This window comes from Lontra canadensis, unplaced genomic scaffold (genome assembly GCF_010015895.1).
Source record: "Lontra canadensis isolate GAN:19392208 unplaced genomic scaffold, GSC_riverotter_1.0 scaffold88, whole genome shotgun sequence".
Lineage (NCBI taxonomy): Eukaryota > Metazoa > Chordata > Mammalia > Carnivora > Mustelidae > Lontra > Lontra canadensis.
Window position 1 is genome coordinate 45,496 of NW_022631082.1, and position 22,905 is coordinate 68,400.

The 22,905-nt window shown below is 52.4% G+C and overlaps 1 protein-coding gene across 2 annotated transcripts; it reads right to left on the minus strand.

Moving 5' to 3' along the window:
• Positions 1-345: 345 nt before the first annotated feature.
• ZNF77 (zinc finger protein 77) lies at positions 346-20,355 on the minus strand. Of its 2 annotated transcripts, XM_032883510.1 has the most exons (4): positions 20,236-20,355; positions 4,200-4,326; positions 3,000-3,180; positions 347-2,586 (listed from the first exon to the last, which is right to left on the minus strand). In XM_032883510.1, the coding sequence occupies exons 1-4, from the start codon at positions 20,236-20,238 to the stop codon at positions 891-893; spliced, it is 2,007 nt and encodes a 668-aa protein (XP_032739401.1). In that variant the 5' UTR covers positions 20,239-20,355; the 3' UTR covers positions 347-890. The 2 variants fall into 2 exon arrangements, with proteins under 2 accessions (XP_032739400.1, XP_032739401.1); XM_032883509.1 differs by lacking the exon at positions 20,236-20,355 and having other exon boundaries at positions 346-2,586; positions 4,200-4,978.
• Positions 20,356-22,905: the final 2,550 nt, after the last annotated feature.

Sequence of the window (22,905 nt, forward strand, 5' to 3'; positions counted from 1 at the left end):
CACACGACAGATCAGTAATTAGGAAGATGCGCCGTGACCCAAGCCCATGTGGGTCCCCACACATCTCTGTCTCCTGCCAGAAAAGCATAGCTTCTTCAAGCAGTTTCTTTCTTCACGGCCTTCATCTCAGAACCACAGAGAGAAGGACTCTGGGACACATGGTCTCCCACCTCACCACGCTCACAACGAAATTCAGTAGAAGCAGCCAGACGCCAGCTTTCATCTTACGCCACAGGGTTTCTCTTCTTAATGCATCATGACTGATGAACAACCAAGATGAAGTGTGATCGGCAGAGGCCAAAATAGGAGCACAACTGGAGGAGACTGTCCTCTTTCAGCATCCCTGCACGCTGACTCATTTCTGTGGGGCGCAGAGGTGTGGTATACAGCGGCAATAAGCAAACGTGAAGATACATCATTCAATCATGAAGATTGGAAGAAGAGTAGAGACAGAGTCGGAATTTCCAGTATCCACAAGAGAGGACGAGCTATAAATACACATCACTGTCACCCCTGGGGCCCAAAGACATTGTCACGGAAATGAGAAATTTTATATAACTATACAATTTTCACGTGTGAAGTAACAAAATATATCTCATACAAAGGGCACAGAGAGGAATATTTTATCTCAGGGGTTCCTCTTGGCAACATGCAGTGGAAATAAATATGACGGGGATCCCTGTTAGGGACGAGGCACTTACAAGGCACAACCATGTTTATAACAAACAGAGACTGCTCTCCAGCCCTGAGTTCTTATGCACAAAATATACGAGGAACTATACCTAAAGGTTTCCCACCAGTCTTTACATTCATAAGACTTCCTGCCAGTGTGTCTGATTGGATTTACAAGATTTTAAGGACAGATGAAGGCTTTCCCACAGTCCTTCCATTCAGAGTTTCTCCCCAGTGTGAGTCCTCACATGGGCTCGCAGGTTTGTCGGGTACCTGAAGGCCTTCCCGCACTGCTGACACTCGTAGGGTCTCTCCCCAGTGTGCGTCCTCACGTGGGCTCGCAGGTTGGCCGGATACCTGAAGGCCTTCCCACACTGCTGACACTCATACGGTCTCTCCCCAGTGTGCGTCCTCACGTGGACCCGCAAGTTTGCGGGGCACCTGTAGGCCTTCCCGCACTCCTTACATTCATAGGGTCTCTCCCCAGTGTGCGTCCTCACGTGTGCCCGCAGGTTCACGGGATACCAGAAGGCCTTCCCACACTCCTTACATTCATAGGGTTTCACCCCGCTGTGCTTTCTCACGTGCACCTGAAGAGAGGAGTGACAGCTGAAGGCCTTCCCACAGTGCGGACACTCGTAGGCTCTCTCCTCAGTGTGTGTCTTCACGTGGGCTCTCAGGTTGGCTGGGTACCAGAAGGCTTTGCCACACTGCTGACATTCATAGGGTTTCTCTTCACTGTGTGTTCTCACGTGTTTTTGTAAGGACGAGGACCAACGGAAGGCCTTCCCGCATTGTGCACACTCGTAACGTTTCTCCAAACTGTGCGCCCGCACGTGTCCTTGAAGGGAGGAGTGACGAGTGAAGGCCTTCCCGCACTGCTGACACTCGAAGGGCCTCTCCCCGGTGTGTGTCCTCACATGTTCCTGCAGCGATGTGGAGCTGCTGTACGCTTTCCCACACTCCTTACACTCGTAGGGTTTCACGCCACTGTGCATCCTCACGTGTCTTTGGAAATATCGAGGATGTCTGAAGGCCTTCCCACACTGCTGACATTCGTAGGGTCTCTCTTCACTGTGAGTTCTGACATGTTCTCGAAGGGATAAGGAACAAGTGTAGGCTTTCCCACATAACGAACATTCATAGGGTTTCAGCCCACTGTGCGTTCTCACGTGTCTCCTGAAGTATTTGGGACAACTGAAGGCTTTCCCACATTGCTGACAGAGATACGGTCTCTCTCCAGTGTGTGTCATCACGTGTCCTTGCAAGGACGCGGGATACTTGAACGTCTTCCCACACTGCTTACATTCATAGGGTTTCTCTCCACTGTGCGTTCTCACATGTTCTCGAAAATATGAGAGGCAACTGTAGGCTTTCCCACACTCCACACATTCATAGGGTCTCTCCCCAGTGTGAGTTCTCACGTGACGTGTAAGGTAGGACTGATACATGAAGGCCTTCCCGCACACGTCACACGCATGGACTCTCTGTCCACAGTGACCCTCCACGTGACCCCGAAAGGACGACATGCAAGTGAAAGTTTTCCCACATTTCTTGCACTCCAAAGATTTTTTACTACCGCGACTCTTCAAGTCTTTCGTCGAAGCTCCCCCAGTGTCCTGAGGTTCATAAGGTTTCTCTACAAGGCCTGTGTCCACGTGAGGGCTGGGGCTCCAGACACAGCTGCAGGCCGGCCCGCATTCCTCACGGGCACTAGGTTTGTGTCCAGGGTGGGATCTTTGTGGATTCTCAGGGAAAGAACCATCTGTGAAGGCTTCTCTACACTTGGCGCAGTGACAGGACTTGTCTCCAGTAGGATGATGCGCACGCACGGTAAGACTTGTCATCTGCCTTCTGATTTCTCCACATCGATTATCTTCGCTGCTTTCACAGACCCGCTCCACCAAACGACTTCTGTTCAAAATGGGAAGGCACACTGTTACGGAATAATGATTTTAACTGATCTCTTTATTAACGATCTATTGATATTAATGATTACTTGATACATAATGGCCACTTCCAAGGAATGGGCATGTTTGTGTCACCGTCTACACTGCTATGATGTAGAAGAAGCCAAATGCTCAGAATAAGGGCCCAGTGACAGCCGTAACTGTCAAACTTTCTTACATGTGGGTTTTCCTGATAAATGTCTGGAGCTGAATTATATATCTGCTGATCAATACTACATCACATTTAGGAAGAACTTGTGTAATTCCAACTACACAACTGTTGAGCTAGGTTTATAACTCCATGCCTTCTTTAATTTCAAGTTATTCTAACAATTTGCCAAGATTCCTCTTTCTCCTATGGGAGAGAGAGGCACTCACCTCAAACACCTCTCCTGGGATTGGGTCTGATCTCCAATGTGATGAAACACCCAGTTTTCTCCAAAAAGAGCCCAGGAATCATTTCTTGTAAATGTTACTATTTTATCTTCACTGGATAGTTCATTCTCCAAAATATTCAGCTGAATCCCTGATCCACAAGGGTTAACTTGAGTGCAACAATCTGCAAGAATTGGAAGCACAATTTAACTTCTTGGGAATGACCTGATGTTTAAAGGTAAGAAAATTCAGAAAACAGACCATTTGGGGATTTCTCTTCATATACTGATCCCAAATGTAAATGAAGTTCATCAGGAAGAATGAACATGTGACCACAGAAAAACTCTAAGGACCTTAGTGCTTTGGGACTTTGGCAATAAGAGGAAAAGCGTATGAAAAGGCAGCCTGTTTATGCGGAAATGCTTTAAAATCAGTGGTGACTAATGAGGAGATAGTATTATCGGAACTGGGCAAAATCCTCACATCCACACCCTACTTCTATAAGAACACAGAAAGGCTTGCCACGTGGGCAAGGATGGATGAAATGTCCGACACGGAGAGCAGGTGAATGACAAAATCAACCTTCTCAAAACAGGGACGGAGTCACGTTTCTAACGGACATGCGCGAATGCCATTCCCTTCTCCCTTCTCCAGAACCTGGTCCGACTGAGGGCTGCTGGACCGTTCTGAAGGCACTGAGGCCATCGGGGGAGCCTGCACTGCCCCAGCTGCCATTGGGGACTGGGAGGTTGGACAGTGGCTGTGGCTACCGCCCAGCTCCCCACAACAGCCCAGCAGGAGGGAGGATTTGAAGGGCCACAAGCAGTCTGGAAGATGGGCTGTTAATTTGGTCTTCAAGGTCATCGAAGAGGACAAAGTGCGAGTTTAACTGCAGCATGATTACCAGGAGAAATGGGTGTGAACCACAGCGCATCTATCGCAGAACTGAAAACCACAAAGGAGCCCATCCTCACACTGATAAAATTAGGGAGTCTCAGACTTTGATAGAAGCAATAGCCAATTTAACACAGGAGACTCTGTTTTCACGCAAAAGGTATGTGACCCTCAGTAGTTTCCATGAAGGCTTGGGCCACGTCTGTCTCTCCTCCAGCATATTCCCATTCCTCGGCCCCAGGAAGATCAGACACTTCTAAGAAACACTCGTTCCCTACAACTCTAGAGACGGGGTAGAACCACGCTTACCCAGGGAGGCCAGGTTCCTGCAGGTCTCCAGCATCACATCCCTGTAGAGCCGCCTCTGACCACGATCCAGCAAAGCCCACTCTTCCGGGGTGAAGTTCACAGCCACATCCGCAAAGACCACTGTGTCCTGCAACATCCACATGTTCTGTTGCAGCAACGCTCCCTCCTCACCCGTGTGTGTGGGAGGATGCGGGGGCAACACGCAGGGAACCAGATTCCATTCTGAGGACCCGAGTCACACCCATGCGGGAAGTGACAACACGCAAACACACCTCCACGGCAGTGCCCTCAGTGACGCGAAGGGCTGGGACCCCGAAGCAGAGGGCGATGACGACAGCTCATCCAGACGTACATACACCCAAATATAGGCTATTTGCCCTGAAAATGAGCAGATCTGAGGACACTTGTATGGTAAAGAATGAAAAATGAAATACTCGTTCAGACCACACTGAAATTGGACGGCACATCTCTGACTTGCTCAGGGACGATTACTGCCTTGTCAGCCCCAAGAACTGGAACCAGATGTCAGGATGCCGTGAACACAGATTCCAGTGCTGCTCTCGCTGGAAGGCAACAAGGTCAAGGAGCCTAGCGCAGTCCCCTCTATCCCGGCAGAGGCACACACCACCCTGTCCCTGGGTTCGGTGGACAGTGAGCAGGGACACAGGCCCCAGGGGCCTGGCACACGTAGTGCATAAGAGGAGCTCCAGCTCCTGAAGAATCACAGAAATCAGCAGGGCCTCGACCATGTACCCCAGTGCCCAGAATGCAAGCAGAAGGGCGCCAGAGGGAGGAGCCCCTGAGGGACTGATGGTAACAGCTGCTGGCGACTTTGTAACAGAGAAAGAAAACAAGGCAAATCCACCCCATCAGAGCAACAAGGGATGACACCGCACTCGTGAAATGCAGAGTTTAAAAATCTTTTTTTTTTTTTTTCAAAAAATCTGAGATCGTCCAAACAAAAACTATGTTCTCAAAACTTAAGGGAAAAACAAAATCTCATATGCCACCCATAACACTTAAGAAGAAGGTCAATTCTACTTCAACTGTGGTTATAACTGGGGTTTGCTTATCACACACCTGGTTAACTCCTGTATTTTAAATATGTTTTAAAAATCCATATGACCCCATGAAAAATAAAAAACAATAATATAAAGAAAAATAATACGATCAAATCATGGGGGATGAATATGAGCAGGTACCTTTCTAAGAAGATACGCCAGCGGCCAACAGGTTCCGGAAAAGATGCTAGATGTCAGTTATCGGGGAAATGGATGTCAAATTATAAGCAGAAACCCCTTCAGACCCACTAGAATGGCTATAAAGAAACAAGTAAGTGCTGGTGAGGACCTGAGAAAGGGGGACTCTCTTCATTTGAGAGAGAGAGCAAAAGCAGGGGGAGCAGCAGGCAGAGCAGGCTCCCTGCCAAGCAGGGAACCCAATGTGGACCTGGATCCCAGAAGCCCAACAGAGGACTCGATCCCAGGACCCCGGGACCACTACCCGAGCCAAAGGCAGATGCTCCACCAACTGAGCCACCCAGGTGCCCTCCTCATGCATTTCTGCTTCTGGGGATGCAAAATGGCACAACCCGGGAGGAGTCCGGCGCGTCCTCAAAATGATGACCGTCCAGTCACCGTGCAATATAGCAATTCCACTCCTACTATCAATCTACCCAAGACAAGTGAAGATGAGCACCACACTATTTCCACACACACTCAGCAGCTTGATTCGTAACGGCCAGCAAGTGAAAACCGCCCGAGAACCCACTGACTCTCTGAAAAGGAATAAAGGAACATGACTCCAGTGAAATTAGAAGACCAAAGGGGGAGCTCTCACCAGCACCTCCACTGCACTCAATAGCAAGAGACAATCTTGGACACATTACTGCCCCAGCAGGACAAAGGAAGGAAAGTTTTCTCCTGCCCTGGCAACAGCCCAGCCAATGAGAGGCAGTCACAGCCTACCCTATGAGAAGACACTAGGGGGTAACCCCAAGTTTGCCCCGGTGGATGTCATGTGGAACAGCCCCTCCCAATATCCCCTTCTCCTCGATGAAACAGAGGTCCTCCCTACATAACAGAACTGCAAATCTCAGGGCGCCTGGTGGCTCAGTCCACTGAGCAACTGCCTTTTGCACAGGTCATGATCCCAGAGTCCTGAGATCAAGTCCCAAATTGGGCACCCTGCCCAGCGGGAGCCTGCCTCTCCCCCCCCACCCCCGACAAATAAATAAAATCTTAAAAAAAAAAGAAAAAGATTTGTAAATCTCTGCTATTACCAAGTAAACCCATTTTTGCTAGTACAATAACTGGCAGGTTACACTTAACCAACTGAGCCACCCAGGTATCCCCGGCAGGTTTACTTTAAAAGTTAACGTTACATGCATATTTACATTACATTACATACATTACATTACATACATAAATCATCAGCCTTTCCATGACGATTACAAACCAACTCCAAATTATCTTTAAAGAAAATTCTGGTCTTCCTGTAGGTGTGGAATCCACCCAGGTAACATTTAAGTTTATGTTTATTAAAGACCAGAACAAGTATCTTTTCCCTTTAGTCATAAGGACCAGGATAGAATGTGAAATATGTCCACTGCAGGTAAATTTGACAAACCATTCACACACATCCTAGATGAGTCAACTAAAAGAAAAACTGCTAAAATTCTCTTTTTTAAAAAATTTACTTTTTTTTTTTTTTTAAAGTAGGCTCTGTGCCCAAGGTGGGGCTCGAACTCACAACTCTGAGATCAATCGCAAGCTCTACTCACTGAGCCAGTCAGGGGCCTCAAGACCACTGGAATTCCTAATTCTCAATTCTGGCAAATGGAGGTTCCTAAACAAAACCAAAACCTGACTCGTTTATCCTATTCTTGCAGAGGACCAGGGCACTGGAAAAAAGATTGTTACCAACTTAAGTGCTCCCACATCTGCTTCCCTGCAGCCAGGCTTTCCAAAGTCCTCCTCCCTCCCAATGATCGAACTGCAGGGAACCACAGGGACCCATCCCAGTCTTCCCTTGTAATCAGCTCGAAGAAACCACTCCCCACACTGGGAATGAATCTCTGTCCTTGTTGACACGTGCCCAGACCCTTGCTGTAAGGACCCCTCACCTAGGAGGACTACAATACAAATAGTAGAGGTCCCTAACGAACCTCAACTGTTCAGTGTCTGAACCCACTCCCTTCTGCTTAGGTCTTTTGAGAGACACCCCATTTTCTACTTAGTTCCAATGCGCACTCATTTCATTGGGCAGATATTTTTTAAATAAGTGTCTCTGTCCCAGAAAAGGGAAATAATTCTAGAATTTGATAACAGTAATCAACACAAAAGCAAAGAAAATAAATGACCCTTCCACATCTTTCACCTGCTCCATCTCGGACACACAATAGTAGAGACTGGAGACACGGATCATTTGTCTTGACTAGATCACCTACATCCTCTTCCTGGGCAAAAACCTCAACCCATATTGGCAGGGTCCACAGTGTGCCTCCCATCAAGATTAAAATAGATCTCTCAGGGATGCCTGGGTGGCTCAGTGGGTTAAGCCTCTGCTTTCAGCTCAGGTCATGATCTCAGGGTCCTGGGATCGAGTCCCACATCGGGCTCTCTGCTCAGTGGGGGAGCCTGCTTCCCCTCTCTCTCTGCCTGCCTCTCTACTTGTGATCTGTCAAATAAATAAAAATAAAAATCTTTAAAAATTAAAATAGATCTCTCAAAGTGTCTGCCCAGAATTAATTAATACCCTATAAATAAATAGACGCCTCCTCTCTCTCTGCCTGCTTCTCTGCCTACTTGTGATCTCTGCCTGTCAAATAAATAAATAAATTAAGTAAGTAAATAAATAAATAAATACATTTTTTAAAAAGTCATACAAGCTAAAAATATATCTTCCTTAATCTTTTGGCAATTTTACTCAAAAACAATAGAATTTAGGCAAGTAAAAAGTATGAAAAAGAAACAAAATTACAATTTCAGAGATTAAGTAGACTTAGAAGATATTATAAACTAGCTGTGGAGAAAGATTTTTAAGATTTTTTTATGTATTTGAGAGAGAGAGAACAAGCAGGGGAGGAGCAGCACAAGAGGGAGAAGCAAACTCCCCGCTGCGTGCAGAGCCCAGTCCCGCAACCCCGATATCACAACCTGAGCCAAAACCGAGTCAGATCCTCAACCGACTGAGCCGCCCAGATGCCCTGATTTTTTTTTAAAGATTTTATTTATTTATTTGACAGTCAGAGAACACAAGTAGGCAGAAAGGGAGGAAGAGAGGGGGAAGCCGACACCCCGCTGAGCTGAGCAGAGAGCCCGATGCGGGGCTCGATCCCAGAACTCCGAGATCATGACCTGAGCCAAAGGCAGAGGCTTAACCCCCTGAGCCACCCAGGTGCCCCACAGGGAAAGATGTCTTAGAATAAGGGAATAAATTTATACAAATTGGTAACACACCTGAGGTGACGCAAGGTAACAGAACATCTAAGGACATCCTTGGTCATTAAAGAAGCGAAATCAGTAGATTCAAATATCCCCACACTCGAAAGGCATCTCAAACAGTGCATAGGACCATGTACCAAGCATTTATCCTTTTTTCTTTTTAAGATTTTTATTTATTTGTTCAACAGAGATCACAAGCAGGCAAAGAGGCAGGCGGGGTGGGGGGAAGCAGGCTTCCCGCTGTGCAGAGAGCCCGACACGGGCCTCGATACCAGAACCCCGAGATCATGACCTGAGCTGAAGGCAGAGACTTTAAACCACTGAGCCACCCACGTGCCCCGGTACCAAGCATTTAAACATCGGTGATTCCCAAATGTAGAAAGGGATCACAAAGCATCAGCAAGACAGGAAAAGGACAATTCACAGTTTTGAAAGGCAACATTCATAAATGTAAAGGCAAATCTTATGTATAAGATTTTCTTCCTGTTTAGAAGGAAATCTTATACGTACGTGTATAGATAACATCAGAAGACAAAACCAAGTCTGTTCTCTTCTAGAAGTGGATTCGATATTGACTCTTCATGAACATAATCTGCGCCTCTAATGGAAACAAGACAAACGAACCACAGGCTTCCAGTCCATACCCGCTGACGACATGCCTATCTCATGTCCCCGTGCGCGGACACAGCTGACTCAGAGACCAGATGGAAACAAGCACCATGAGGAAGAAGCGGTGTCTGAACGGGCACCAAGAGCCGATTCCCTACGTGACCGGTTCCCTCCGAGATCGGGAACAAGCAGCTGAGGAGTCGTGCGCACAATTCCACACCCGTGACGGCCCGGCCGGTGCGGCAACAGAAAACAAGAAAGATTTAAAAACGGAAAGGCAGACTCCATCATCAGCAGGTGTCGGACGCAGAGTTTAGAAATCCCAGAGTCCTACAGACAAATTATGAGAATGTACAGATGAGCCCAGCCACCACCTAAGTAGTGTTTGCATCCGGCAACGACAGTTCCTGGAGAAGCACCGTCCCACGGATCCTGCGACATTCCAAAGCGGGACCATCAGAGCCATCAGGTCAGAAACAAGACGAGAACAACCCACAAAACTGCAGCGCCGTGTGCCAGCAGAGGGGAGGGTCGGCACTGAGAGCCCCTGAGAACGGCGTGTTGATGGGGCGCGGCCTTGCAGAGCGACACCGACACTCGTCTCTCTTCCTGCCGCCCACACCTGTGCCTCCCCGCGTGTTTCTTCCCTCTGTGTCTCTGCCACCTCCCCAGAGAATGCTGTCCTTCCATCATCTCTGTCACCTAGGCCCCCAGAGTCCCGCGTGACGCCAGCCCGAGGCTGTACCTGGACACTCACCCTGAGGCTACCGACCTGGAGTCAGGGTCGCATCCCACAAGTCAGCGCTCGGCCCCCCGAGACTGTCCCCATCCCAAACACACACAGGGTTCAGACACCAGGCACAGGCCCTGCCATCACCCGCACTTCTGACCGACGGGCAGGAGAGCAGGTTCCCGTGCCCCCTCCTTTGTCCCAGTGACTTGCTGGAGGGCCTCACAGAACTCAGGGAAACACTTACTTATGCTTTCCAGTGTAGGGAAGGATGGGTAAAGGGTACAGAGGAGCAGCCAGGAAAACAGAGGCACAGGGGGAGGGACGGGAAAGGAGTGTCCATACATTCTCTGGGTGCCCCACCCTTCCCGCACCCCACGTTTACAAACCCCCTTCTACTGGGATTTCTATGGAGGCTTCACCTCGTTGGCCTGATGGACCATTAACCCCACTTTCAGCCCTTCCCCTCCTCCAGGGAATGTGGCAGGACAGAAGCTCCAGCTTCTAATCACCGCGGGTCTTCCCGGGCACCGGCCCCCGCCGGGAGCCAGCCAGGAGCCCACCCAGCGTCACCTGACGCAACAGAAGATGCTCCCAGCCCCCAGCAAGGACAAGGATTTCAGGGGCCCTGGATCAGGAACCAGGGGCGTCTTCACGTACTTCCCCGTCTCACCAGCCCGTACACACAGCTGGCACTGAAGGCGAGGAATGTCATCGGGCCTGGAGACGAGGAAAGGGAGACCACGAGTAAACCGAGCTCAGCATCTCTCAGGATCCTTTCCTGGCCTGGAGGGGCCTTCCTGCCAAACAGCGTGGGTCATTTCTCAGTCGAGAGCGCACGGTTCGCAAACAGACGTGACTGTACTAGATTACTTGCACAGATCTGCCTTAATACAAGGAGAACATGTCACTCTACTTGCATTTTTTTGCAAAGCCTGCTGAGCTCTGAAAATGTACAAATATGGAGAAGAACAGATAACCAGTATTAACTAACAAGATCTTATTGTAGCGGATGTGGTGAGTTTTCAGAGACCGGTCGCGTCCGTTTCCATCACTCGTCTCAATGGAGCAAACATGAAGTGAACAATCATTCCACTATATTTTCCGAGTCTCGGACTAACGGAGCTCTCGTGTTACGGAAAGCCTCATCTTGTCTTTCTCATCATCCCTGGAGCACAGACTGCTACGGAGAAAGTGAACCAGCAGGTGGGCTTTGCATATAAACCTCCTTGCGGTTCTTTCTGAGTCTTCAACGGTGGACTGCTTCTCCCCAGTGAACAGATACGCGTCTACACTTGTCTCGTTTGGGTCAACACGCACGTGCTCACGAGAGCTTTCCCAGCGTGTGGGACAGCCCAATCGAGAAAACAGTCCGCCGAACACATCTGAGGGGAAGGCCGGGTCCTGTTTCACACGGGTCTCTGCTGCATACAGCAGGATGGGAGCGAAAGACCCCTTCACACGTCACTCTGCATTGTTAGGGATAATGAGTTTAATAACTCCCTCTTTATCTTCTCCTCTGTGTTTTTAAAGATTTTATTTATTTATTTGACAGAGACACAGCAAGAGAGGGAACACAGCAGAGGAGGTGGGAGAGGGAGAAGCAGGCTGCCCGTTGAGCAGGAAGCCAGATGTGGGGCTCCATCCCAGGACCCTGGAATCACGACCTGAGCCAAAAGCAGCTGCTTAACAACTGAGCTACCCAGAAGCCCCTCCTCTGTGTTTTTAGCTGTTAGATTACTTAGCTTTTCTAAATGGATTAACATAAGCCACATTTCAAGTCTTATTTCTTTCAGGTCTTTTCAAGCATCCAAACGTACTTCTCACCCTGAGCAGCAGACATCGCTCTACTGCGGAAATGTAGTACGTGCTTGATTTTTTACAATCACTTGTAGAGAAAACTAATGATGTAGTTTTAGCTGAAGAAATACTGTAACTGAAAAATTTACTCCCAAGTCAAATGATTACGCAGGTCATGTCCAAAAAGACTAGAAAGATAATCATAGAATCAGATTTTTTGTAAGTTTCCAGAATGCAAACTCACAAATCTCAGGGTGCACTTAATCACCAGAAACAAGCAGTTGAAAATTAAATATTAAAAAGAGACTTTTTAAAAGACTTATTTATTTGAGAGAGAGAAGAACACAACTGCGTGGGAAGGGCACAGGGAGAGGGAAAAGCAGATGCTCTGCTGAGTCGGAGCCTGACGTGGGGCTCAATCCCCGGACCCCGAGATCATGACCTGAGCCAAAGGCAGTCCTTTAACTGTCTGAGCCACCCAGGCGCCCCCAAAAAGAGACTTTTTAACATTAAGCTTTTAAACTACTATCTAGCTAATTGTCCTTATGTCTGAAAATATGTCTAATGGAGGATATAAATTGATTTAACGGAAAACCTACAGAAAGTTATTCAATGACACACAGCATAAGGAAATAAATGGACAGACACCAAATTGAGACCATGATGTCAAGTCTCTTAAAAGGTCAAGAGTTTTAAGAAAATTTCACTGAATGTACAACCAGGTTTGTCTGGGGTATTGTTATGGGATTTGTTCATTTCTGTTCTTTTTGAACTTAAAACACAACACTACTTTTTTCACTTTTATTAAAGATTTTAAGTCATCTCTATGCCCAACTCAGCTGCAATTTATAACCCCAAGACCAAGAGTCACATGCCTGACCTTCTGAGCCAGCCAGGCACGACTTCTCTACTGAAATATAAGGAACGTGTCTAAGAATAGCGGAGATGTGTTATAGAACAAGCTGGTGAGATTTTACCTAATGGAAGTCAAGGCTTTTAAAGTATATTAATGTAAGGGCCTGCTTAGCCAGAGCGAGCCATTTTGTTGTTTATGCAGTAAACTTAGATTGACCCCCCCCTCCCCGGGGAGGAACTTACTTAGAAACAAGTCTGGGAAACCAGAAAAAATATGACTGACCAGCCCCTGATAACAGAGCCCATATACCAGGACGTGTCAGGTCAGAGCCCAGAATACAAGGATGAGCCAAGCCAGGTGGAGACATCCGATCAGGAAAATACCACCCAAGAATGTGGGCCCTGCCTTTTGGGCGCCAATTCTGACCTGAGTGATAGGCTAGTTCAAATAACTGCTATAGGATGAGTTGTAATTCAGTTGGCCGCCTGTGTGTGGCCAGGCTCCACCTTTACTCTATAAAAGTTAGTCTGTGAGGCTGGGAGGGGCACCTCTTTGCAAGAGACGGCCCTGGCCCGTCAGTTTGATTCTCGATGCTTGGTGCGAAATAAAGCTTTGCTTGACCTTCGCTTTTTATCAGTCTCGCTCCTTTGACCATGGACCCAACAATTAATATGAAAATACAAGAAAAACTCCTTAGAAGTAAGTGGGGAGGCCGGCAGGGGAAGTTCTCAATCCCTAAACTTCAGACCAGCACCTTGCAAGTCTATATTTTAGGTACGCTGCGGTCCCAGAAGACGACGGAGGAAGGTTTCCTCCTGCCCCAGTAACAGCACAACCAATGAGAGACACAGCCCAGACTGTGAGAGACAGTCACAACTCAGCCAACGAGAAGCCACGACACATGGAACCCAGCTTGCTCCAATGGACACTGTCTTTGGAACGGCCCCGCCCACGTCCCTTCTCTATGAAAGAGTAGTTCTCCCTCCCTCGCTGGACTTGCCTGTGGTTTGGTCGTGGCTTTTGTGTCCCCTATTATGATTCTCTGCTATTCCCAGATGAACCCAGTGTTGCTGAAAAGTAACTGGTGGTTTTATTTTTAGGGTCAAGTTCCCTGGTGATCACGCATGGGCCCCGAGAAGACCCCACGTCCCACCTGCTGGGCAAACAGGTGCGCGTCCCACAGAGCCCGCTGCGCTGGCTGCCTTCTCCCCCACCCTGAGCGGGAGGGTCGGTTTTGTCCTGGGATCAGAGCCCTGCAGCCCATCTGCGCTCTGCAGGGCCTACGGGGACCTGTGTTAGGGGCGTCCCGTCTCTGACGACTTCACTGGCTTTCGTTCCAGCTCCGTTTTAGAACCCGCTGCTCCTCTGGGATCTGTGCCTGCTGGTAGCGCGCCGGCCTCTGCTCTGATTTCTTCTATAAGGAGGCTACTCCCGTAGAAACAGGGATTAGGGGTACCTGGGGGACTCAGTGGGTTAAAGCCTCTGCCTTCGGCTCAGGTCATGACCCCAGGGTCCTGGGATCGAGACTCCCATTGGGCTCTCTGCTCAGCAGGGAGCCTGCTTCCCTTCCTCTCTCTCTCTGCCTGCCTCTCTGCCCACATGTGATCTCTGTCAAATAAATAAAATCTTTCAAAAAAAATCTTTTAAAAAAGACATAAGAAGAAACCAGGGGTTAGAAATTCTTATTTTGGTCTAGAGAAAACCAGCAAAAATGGATTCCAGTCACCACAGCGCTGTGAGAGGGCGTGCAACAGGGACCCTGGCCACTTTCAGGTTCCCAAACCACAGTGGCAGGACACCTGGGTGGCTCAGCTAATCAGCTGACTCCTGACTTTGGCTCAGGTCACGAGACTGAGCCCTGGTGAGGCTCAGTGTGGGGCCTGGAGTCCGCCCGACATTCTTCCTCTCCCTCCGCCCCTCCCCTCCTCCACTAAGGCCAGCCAGCCCCTTCTCCAAAAACAAAACCAAAAACACAGTCTCTCCTCAAATGCACTGCTAACAATTTAACCAAACAAACGGATGTAAGTTAGAACTACCATGGCCTTTATGGGGAACTTCCGATCTCAATCTCCCAAACTTGTCTTACTGGTCATTAAATCTGCAGCTCATGATTGCGAAACACAAGCTGAGACGCATGTTAACGGGTCCCTTGAGACTCCGGAACCTTCAGGAAGCCGAGGGACACTCCTTACCGAAGACCGTTCGGAATGAACTGAGGCAAACGACGAAGGAAGACAGATGGCCTCGGACGCGTCTTCTCGGCGGCTTCGGGGGCCACAGACCCGCGCAGCCCCCCTGCACCGCGGCCCGCCCCCACCACCGGCCTGGAAACGCCGCTGACCTTCGCTGCGCTGACCCGTCCCGGCTCCTGCTGACCCCGGCGCACTGTCACCGCCTGGCCAGAGAGGAGGCTTCTCAAGCTCGAACCCCCAACGCCTCCTGTCCCCTGCACTGAGGGACAGTGTCCCGGAGGACGGAGACCCCCACGAGCCTGCCCAAGCACGTGACACGGCTTTTCGACTCGCCCAGCGGGTCCCCAGACTCACACCAACTCTCCCACGGGCGCGTGGGTGCGGGCCGGGCCATGCGTGGGCGACCCTGACTGGGGAGAGGGACAGACGCCTCACGTCTGCAACGACACCGCGACATGCGCCGCAAACCCCTTCCGATCAGCCACAGCCGCGGCCCTGGCGCTGCGGGACCCGCGGCCGCCCCCCGCCCCCGGGGGAGCCGGGCACCTGCGGGCCGGGCACAAGGGACCACGGCGAGTGCGCGGGACTCGGGGTCTTCCTCCCGCGCGGCCCCCAGCCAGGCGGGGCGGACGGCTGAGTGGGGTCGCCCGGGGACTCAGCGCACGGGGAGGGGACGGGACCCCGCGGCCCGCGCCGGCGGTTCCTCTGGCGTCGAGCTCAACGAGACCCAGGCACCTGGAGATTTTGTCCCCCAAAAAGACACCTCCACCAGGTGCTCTCCAACCTTGCCAAAAGGGCCTCCGCCAGGATCTGCCTCCGACCCTAGAATGGCCACACTGCAGGGAAGGGGTCCTGGATATGGGGGACACATCGGGACCCCCAGCACCTCCGCCCAGTTCCACACACTGCGTGCAGAGGTGACAGTCATGGGGCCAGCAGGGGCGCCCTTGGGTCCCACCGTGCTCCCCACCGGGGGCCCAGCAGGAAGCCCAGCACCCTGCAAGTCCACGCCACTCTCCCTGGGATCCACGGTCCCAGGGAGGAGACCCGCCTCCACCTCCCAGCGCCCCCAGCCCATGAGCCCACGTCCCATACTGGGCTTCCCACTCCCAGTTTCCTCCCAGATCTCTGTGTTTCCACAGCCACCCCCGCCCCCTCTCCTCTGCACAGAGCCCTCCTCCCCTCTGTCCTCCGAGCGGCCTGTGGTTTTGCGACCTTACGTGCTCCCAAGTGCAATTTCCGCAACAGCAGAATAAATCCAGTTTGGGGGTAAAGTAACCGACAGCTTTATTTTTAATGAGTGATCAGACCGTTGGCACTGATGGAGGACGGACACACGGCCTGTCAGAAAACAGCAGAATGTATGCACAGGCCCCTGGTTTGGGGAAGGGAACGGCAGGTGCTGTGGGGGCAGGGCGGCCACGGGGACATGTGGACATGGGGCCTTGAAGACTGTTTACGTGGGGGGGGAACAAGGGATGGTTTCCTTTGACACGTGCACGGACCAGAGCCCAGTCCTGCAGCTTCCACGTCCCCGAAACAAGGGGACTGCATTGGGGGAAGCGCCCGCAGGGGTGCGTGGGACCGCAGCGACCGAAGGGGTTTCTCACGGTGCAGAAGGAGGGTGGTCCGCGCCAGGGGGACGGGGATGCGCAAGTGTACTGAACACAGGGACGTGGAGAGACATGCGAACTCCTGAGCTGGAGAGAACACGAGCAACACATGGAAATGAGACCGCACGGACGTCCACAGAGTGTGAAGAAAGCGGAAGAAACCTGGAGATGTGCGGGTGGCAGGTGACGCTGCCCTAGAAGAGGAACCCCAGAGTGTTCCACCCCAGCGGGCATCAGAGCAACCGACGTGTGGCCCGAAGCGGATCCCAGGTCCTCCCAGAGCTGGACAGAGCCGAGCCGGAGATCTCCTGGGGCCGGGTGACAGGCATCTGCCCGACGGGTGACACACGTCCCGCAAGCAACAGCACCAGCCCCCCCACGTGTCAGTGTTTACTCCGGTTTATGCTTAGTCAGATGACTGCAGCCGCAGTGCCCACACCAGCCGGGGATGAACGTGGGGACCGCCCGCCCCCCAACGCCCCGACTCGCCAACACTCAAGAACGTAAGAGCCGGGGCGCCTGGGTGGCTCAGTTGGTTAAAGCCTCTACCTTCGGCTCAGGTCATGATCTCAGAGTCCTGGGATCGAGCCCCGCATCGGGCTCCCTGCTCAGCAGGGAGCCTGCTTCCTCCTCTCTCTCTGCCTACTTGTGATCTCTGTCTGTCAAATAAATAAATAAAATCTTTTTAAAAAATTAAAAAAAAAAAAAAGAACATAAGAGCCCACTGCACACATGGCAGGAGAGAAGTTGTGTCGCCCACTGGGCAGCAAGAGCCTCCCCAGGACACACTCGGGAGAAGCAGCAACGGTGAGCGGCTCAGAGCAGGGGCTGCTACCCCTATGCAGCACCAGAAACCCCACGGCAGAGGGTCAGGGCCGGTCTGGTGATGGGGACCAGCTCTCCCTGCTGACAGTAGCCCAGGATGGCTGCTGCCAGGGACGTAGGGAGGGGACCCTGAGCCCCAGGGGACAGAATCCCGTAGCTCCACACACCCTGCCCTCCCCCATCCATGTGGAAACGGTCCCTCCTCCAGGGCTCCAATTCTCACCAGGGAGGAAACCCTCAGAGTTTGGTTCTGACCCCTATAGGCTCTGCCTTCATCAACCCTTCCAAAAGCACTTGAACCCTAGGAGCCTTCCCTGTGTCTGCCCTTCACAGACTTCCTCAGTTTCCACAAATCCAACTCCATGGCTGATGCTAAACCGACTCTCGGGGCACAGCCCCTGGGCGCGCCCAGCTCGGCCCACACGGCTGCAGGTGCCTCTCCTGTTCCAAGCTCTGTGGCTCCTCCCAGCATCCTTCTGCAGGGGTCCTGGGGCTGGAGCTTCCTGCAGGGGAGCAAGACCCTACTACCCCTTCCCTACCTCCCACCAGGCCCAGCTTCAGGTGCGGCTTGCCCCAGCCCAAGTGCGGCACCTGCTTCCAGCACCCTGGGTCACTGAAATAAGAAAAAGACCCCAACCCAGAGTGTGAATGACAACGTGCAGAATCCCCCCTTCCACCCCGTGCTCAAGGATAAAATGGGAAGGGACGTTCCTGGGCACGTTTATGGTTTTACAGGAGTGGAACGTGTCACGTTTTTCACAAAACAGTTATTCTTTAATTTTATCCTCATGATAACAAATCGTATGTCAGAACTCGTCGCATCTCAGTTCCCAGAATTTCTCCGCGTCTGTCTGTCAGCTATAAACCAGGAGTGGGTCAGGACCGCACAGTGTCCCCACGCTGGACCCTGCGGGACACTCACTAGCATTTGGATGAATCCTTTAATCCATGCCTCTACCCACCTGGCAAGAAGGTGGGGAACCCCCTGCATCTTCCCCCCAAACCTGATGAACAGGGACACTTCCTGGACTGAGACACTTTCCCCCGACGGGACATTCTCTGGATAAGCCCCAGAATAACACGAGAGTCCGCAGGAAAAGGAAGACGTGACCCACTGACCACCCTCCCCGCTCAAGGGGAAGAAAGGAGGCAGAAAGCATTCAGTTTTTTTCCATCTGCTGCACGTAAGGCTGCCTGAGAGCGAGCTGTCCACGCTGAGCTCGACGGGGACAGCGCCGCCACGGGGCTCAGTGACAGGCAGCCTCTCCCTGAGCCCGGAGCTCCTGGGCAAACATCCTGGAGGTGGGGGCGCCTGGGTGGCTCAGTGGGTTAAAGCCTCTGCCTTCGGCTCAGGTCATGATCCCAGGGTCCTGGGATCGAGCCCCACATCGGGCTCTCTGCTCAGCAAGGTGTCTGTTTCCCTTCCTCTCTCTCTGCCTGCCTCTCTGCCTGCTTGTGATCTCTGTCTGTCAGATAAATAAATAAAATCTTAAAAAAAAAAAAAAAATCCTGGAGGTGAAAGGCACTCCCTCCCCCACCCAGTGGGGGTGTGGAAAACGGCAGGCTGCAAAAGGGCCCCTTCCCCCTTCCACCAAGCCAGGGCTCAGGGGAAGTCCCCCTTGTTCATCCGCCCCAGGGCCGGCCACAGACCCCCCAAATCCACTATGAGCCGGGCCCACGATTCCCTCAGCTGCTGGTCTCCACGGACCCGTGGTCACAAAGTGCTCGCTGTTCCAGGGCGGCTCTGGCTTCTCTCCTTCCTCCGGACCCTGAACGTGGGCCTGCCGCCTGCCTGAGCCACGGACAGCCCCTCCCGTGGACAGGCTGGCCTCAGGGAGCCCCAGGTCGTCACCACACCTGGCCATGCCTGCGCTTCCTTACTCCTCTCTAGAAAAGAAACCCCCTCCTACGCAGCTCTTGAGACGCTGGCCTGGCCGGTCTTATGCTCACAGCGGCGGTCCCACTGAGGTAGCCCCTGGCCCCAGCGCCACAGTGCCCGCCCGCCAGCCTTCACCCTCATTCTTCTCAATACAAGTCTCTCCTCCCTAAATTCGATTGTTTCACTGGACACCGGTGTGACGAGCTGCCCAGCACAGTCTCTTTCCCGCCCACACCTGACCCCTTTACCTCCCCATCCCCACCTGGTCCCAACAGGTTCTGAGAAGCAGAACAAGCCCCGGCCCACCGGGGCGGAGGAAGCCATTCCCCACGAAACCACCTTCCCGCCACTGCTGCTCTTAGAGCAAAGCCCGGTCTCTCTCGGACCGCAGGTGCTGGCGGGTCCCGGAGACCCGTCTCTCCTGCAGCAGTCTTTGGAATGTTAAAAACAAGACAAGAGACCCCAAATGGAGTCCCTCGCACTCAGCTCCTTGTCACCCAGCCAAGAATCAACTGAACGGCAGTTTCGGCCTCTCCCAGCAAAGGAATCTTAAACCCGTCCATCAGGAACGAGCTGGTCAGCAGCCGCCAGGTCCTCCGGCGGCTCGACCCCGGCCACCCCGCCAAGGGCACCTGGTGACCTGCAGACTCCTCCGCTTCCCCGTCACCGCTTCCCGCTCCCACCGGGCCTTGCGCAGCTCTCCAGCCCCGTCCGCCCGCGGGTGGCATGCCGCCCCCGTGCATCACCGAACGGAGCCCACTGCTCCGCAGCGCCCTTAACCGAGCACGGATGTGGTACCTGTCATGGGGGGCCCCGGCCGCCCCCAGCCCTTGCCGTCTGCGCCTCTACCTTCGGCTCAGGTCATGATCCCCTTCGGCTCAGGTCCCCTCACCCCCCCTCGAACCCCCACCCACGGGAGGACACGGCTCGGGGGAGGGGACAGGACGCTGCGGCCCCACCCCCGGCTGAGGGCACCGACTCCGGTCGCGACCCCCAGGCTCGGGGCCGCCCGGCCGGGGCCACCTCCAGCCGGTTGGGTCCGGCTCGCAGCGGCCTCTCCGGGCTCCGCCCGAACCCGCGCACTCACCATCTCGCGCTCCCGCTCGGGGCTCTCCCTGCGTCCAGCCCGCGGCTGCGCGACCGAGGCCTACGAGACCGAGGAGGCCGGGACGCGAGCAGCCGCGCGGGGCAGGTGCGCACGGCCGCCGGTGCCGCAGGGGAGCTGTGGACACGCGACTGGAGTACGCCCTCCTCCGATCTGATTGGACGACGCTCCGGGCCCTGCGCCCTGATTGGGCGGATCCCCGAACCCCTGCACCCTGATTGGCTCATCTTCCTGGCACCGCCCCCGGGAACGGGGGCCTGCGGTTAACCACCCACTGGGCTTCCGCGCGTCGGCACCGCCCCTGCAGCCCCTGACTGGACAATCCTCCCAGACCCTGCCCCGTGCGTCCTGAGTGACAAGCCGTTCGGACACACGTGGCCTCCTAGCGTGGGCTCGGAGCCGAACCCGCTCCCAGCGCTCGGACCTGCCGGCGCCTGCGTCTTCCCCCTGGACCTTGGAGTCCTGACTCCGTGTACCCGCGAGCTCCCCTCGTTGGGAGCCGGGACGGGAGGGGACGGACCGGAGGGGCTGCTGAACCCTAGGGTCAAGGATTGGCCTAGGGGCAAGGTCAGCGTTCAGGTGGGCCTTTTGTTCAAGAACAAAGATCCTCGCCGGTGACGTCACTGCGCGCTGGGCGGGGTCGGCGGGTTGACAGCGGGGGGGGGGGGCCCCGAGCTCGCTCCCGGTCCCCTCCTCTGGGGCCTGAGGTCAGCAAACCGCCCCCTCCTCCGCCCACCCCGGGGAGGTGGGACCCGGGCTCTGCAGCCTGGCACGGGACCCCAGAATTTGGGGTCAGATGTGCCTTTTCCCCTTTACAGCCAGGACCGCAAGACTGGAAGGCACTGAAAGCGTTTTGGGGGTTCTCGGGCCCAGCGGTCTGGGAGACGCGGAGTCTAACTCCGAAGCGCCGGCTGGTGCGGGCGAGACCACGCGGTTACATAAGTTGTTTTGAAAGGATCGTGATTGGCGCTGGCCGAGTCCGCGCCGGCCGTCTGGCCCGCGATTGGCTGCCGGGCGAACAGGCGCTACAATGTCTCTATTTCAGTCCCGGGAGGGAGGCGTGTTCCCGGAGCCCCGCTGTGCCAGTCGGCGAAAGTGAAAAGTTCACGGTGTTCTGAGCGTTGGAACGCTAGGTGTGCGTAGACCCGGCTTCCTCTGTGTCCTTCCGACTTTTTTTTTTTTTTGCGGGACTCTTTTAGGGATGCCCTCGTGATTTTAAATCTTCACACCATACAAGGAAATGTTTTTGGGGTTCGTTTCTGAGTGTATCCCTAGAGAAATCTGCAACATAAAAGGCTGTGATATCTTGAAGGCAATCGAATGCCTATTTCAACAGATTTAAAAGCAGTAAAAGCTAAAATCATTTATGTGGGACCGGAAACTCTCAATTGACCACCAGCAGCATTTAACAGGGACAGCCCGTTTCAAAATAGATCCCCCAGTTTTGGACAGAGAAGGTATCAACTCCGGTGTCCTTGACCGTTCTACCTACAAATGCAATTATAAAAATTCATTTTCTCTGTTTTGCAGAAAGCTGTCATTCGCTTCCATAAAAATGAGTGTTCTGAGCGTTGAAAACAAAATTCATCTGAGAACATTTGAATATGTAATTGGCTTTATTTAATGATTCACGAATCAGGCGACCTCCCGTCTTAGCAGATGGAAAGGAGATCCAAGGAGCTATGTACTAGAAAGCTTTTATAGGCAGAAGGGGTTGGGAAAAAGAAGTTTCTAGCAACAGCTGGATTGTTTCCAGCAAGGCCACCTTCCTTTGGGGGGAAAGGGGGTCTCTCCGGCAGATTATCTCACTGGTGCTGACCAGGCAATCACGGTGACTGGGGGAAGCCAAACCTGCAGTTTGATTAGGTGTTAAGTCTCAGTGTGCTGAGAGGGGACTTGGCACCAGTGACTCCATTTGGGTCCTGTTGTTTCTTTTGTAAAAAGAGGAACATATTTGAGAATGATTTCCCATACAGAAAAGGGACTTCCAGTTAAAAATAAATCACGTTTGAATTATAAACTATTTATAGTGTCCCATAGATTTAGAAACCTAAGACTTGCCGGGAGTATCAGCAATTGGGTTTCTTGTACATCTGCTCAGTGTTTATGTGAAAAGTAACAACTTCACTTACCAGTTTTGTTTTCCCTGTTATAAAAAAGTAACACCATAAACACATTGCAATAGGCTTTGCTCCTTTGACTCAATTAAAAGTAAATCCTACAGCTTCTCATCTCAGTTGGTGACTTTTGTGATCTTCCTAAAGGGGTGGAAATGGGTAGAAAATGGTCAACCAGTTCTCTCCAAATATATGCTGGGCTTATTTCCAAACTCTGGCTACTCAAATATTGCTCTCTGTTGGGGAAATATAATTGAATACAGAACCTCCTGCCAACCTGGAAAATCCCTCACAAAGCTAGGAGAGAAAGGAAAAAGTTTTATTTCTGAATCAGCACTAAACCAGAACATGACCTGTGTCCTAGGCAATCCTCTAAGAGATTGCAAAGAAGAAACCTCTCCCACTTACATAGCAAGCAGAGGCAAGTCATGACATACATGGTCTCAAGTTGAGCGTCACGGGTCTTAACGGGACAGAAACCAACAGCCTTGGTCATACAATCGTGCCTCCTTGAGCCCCCTGGGAAATGTGTGAC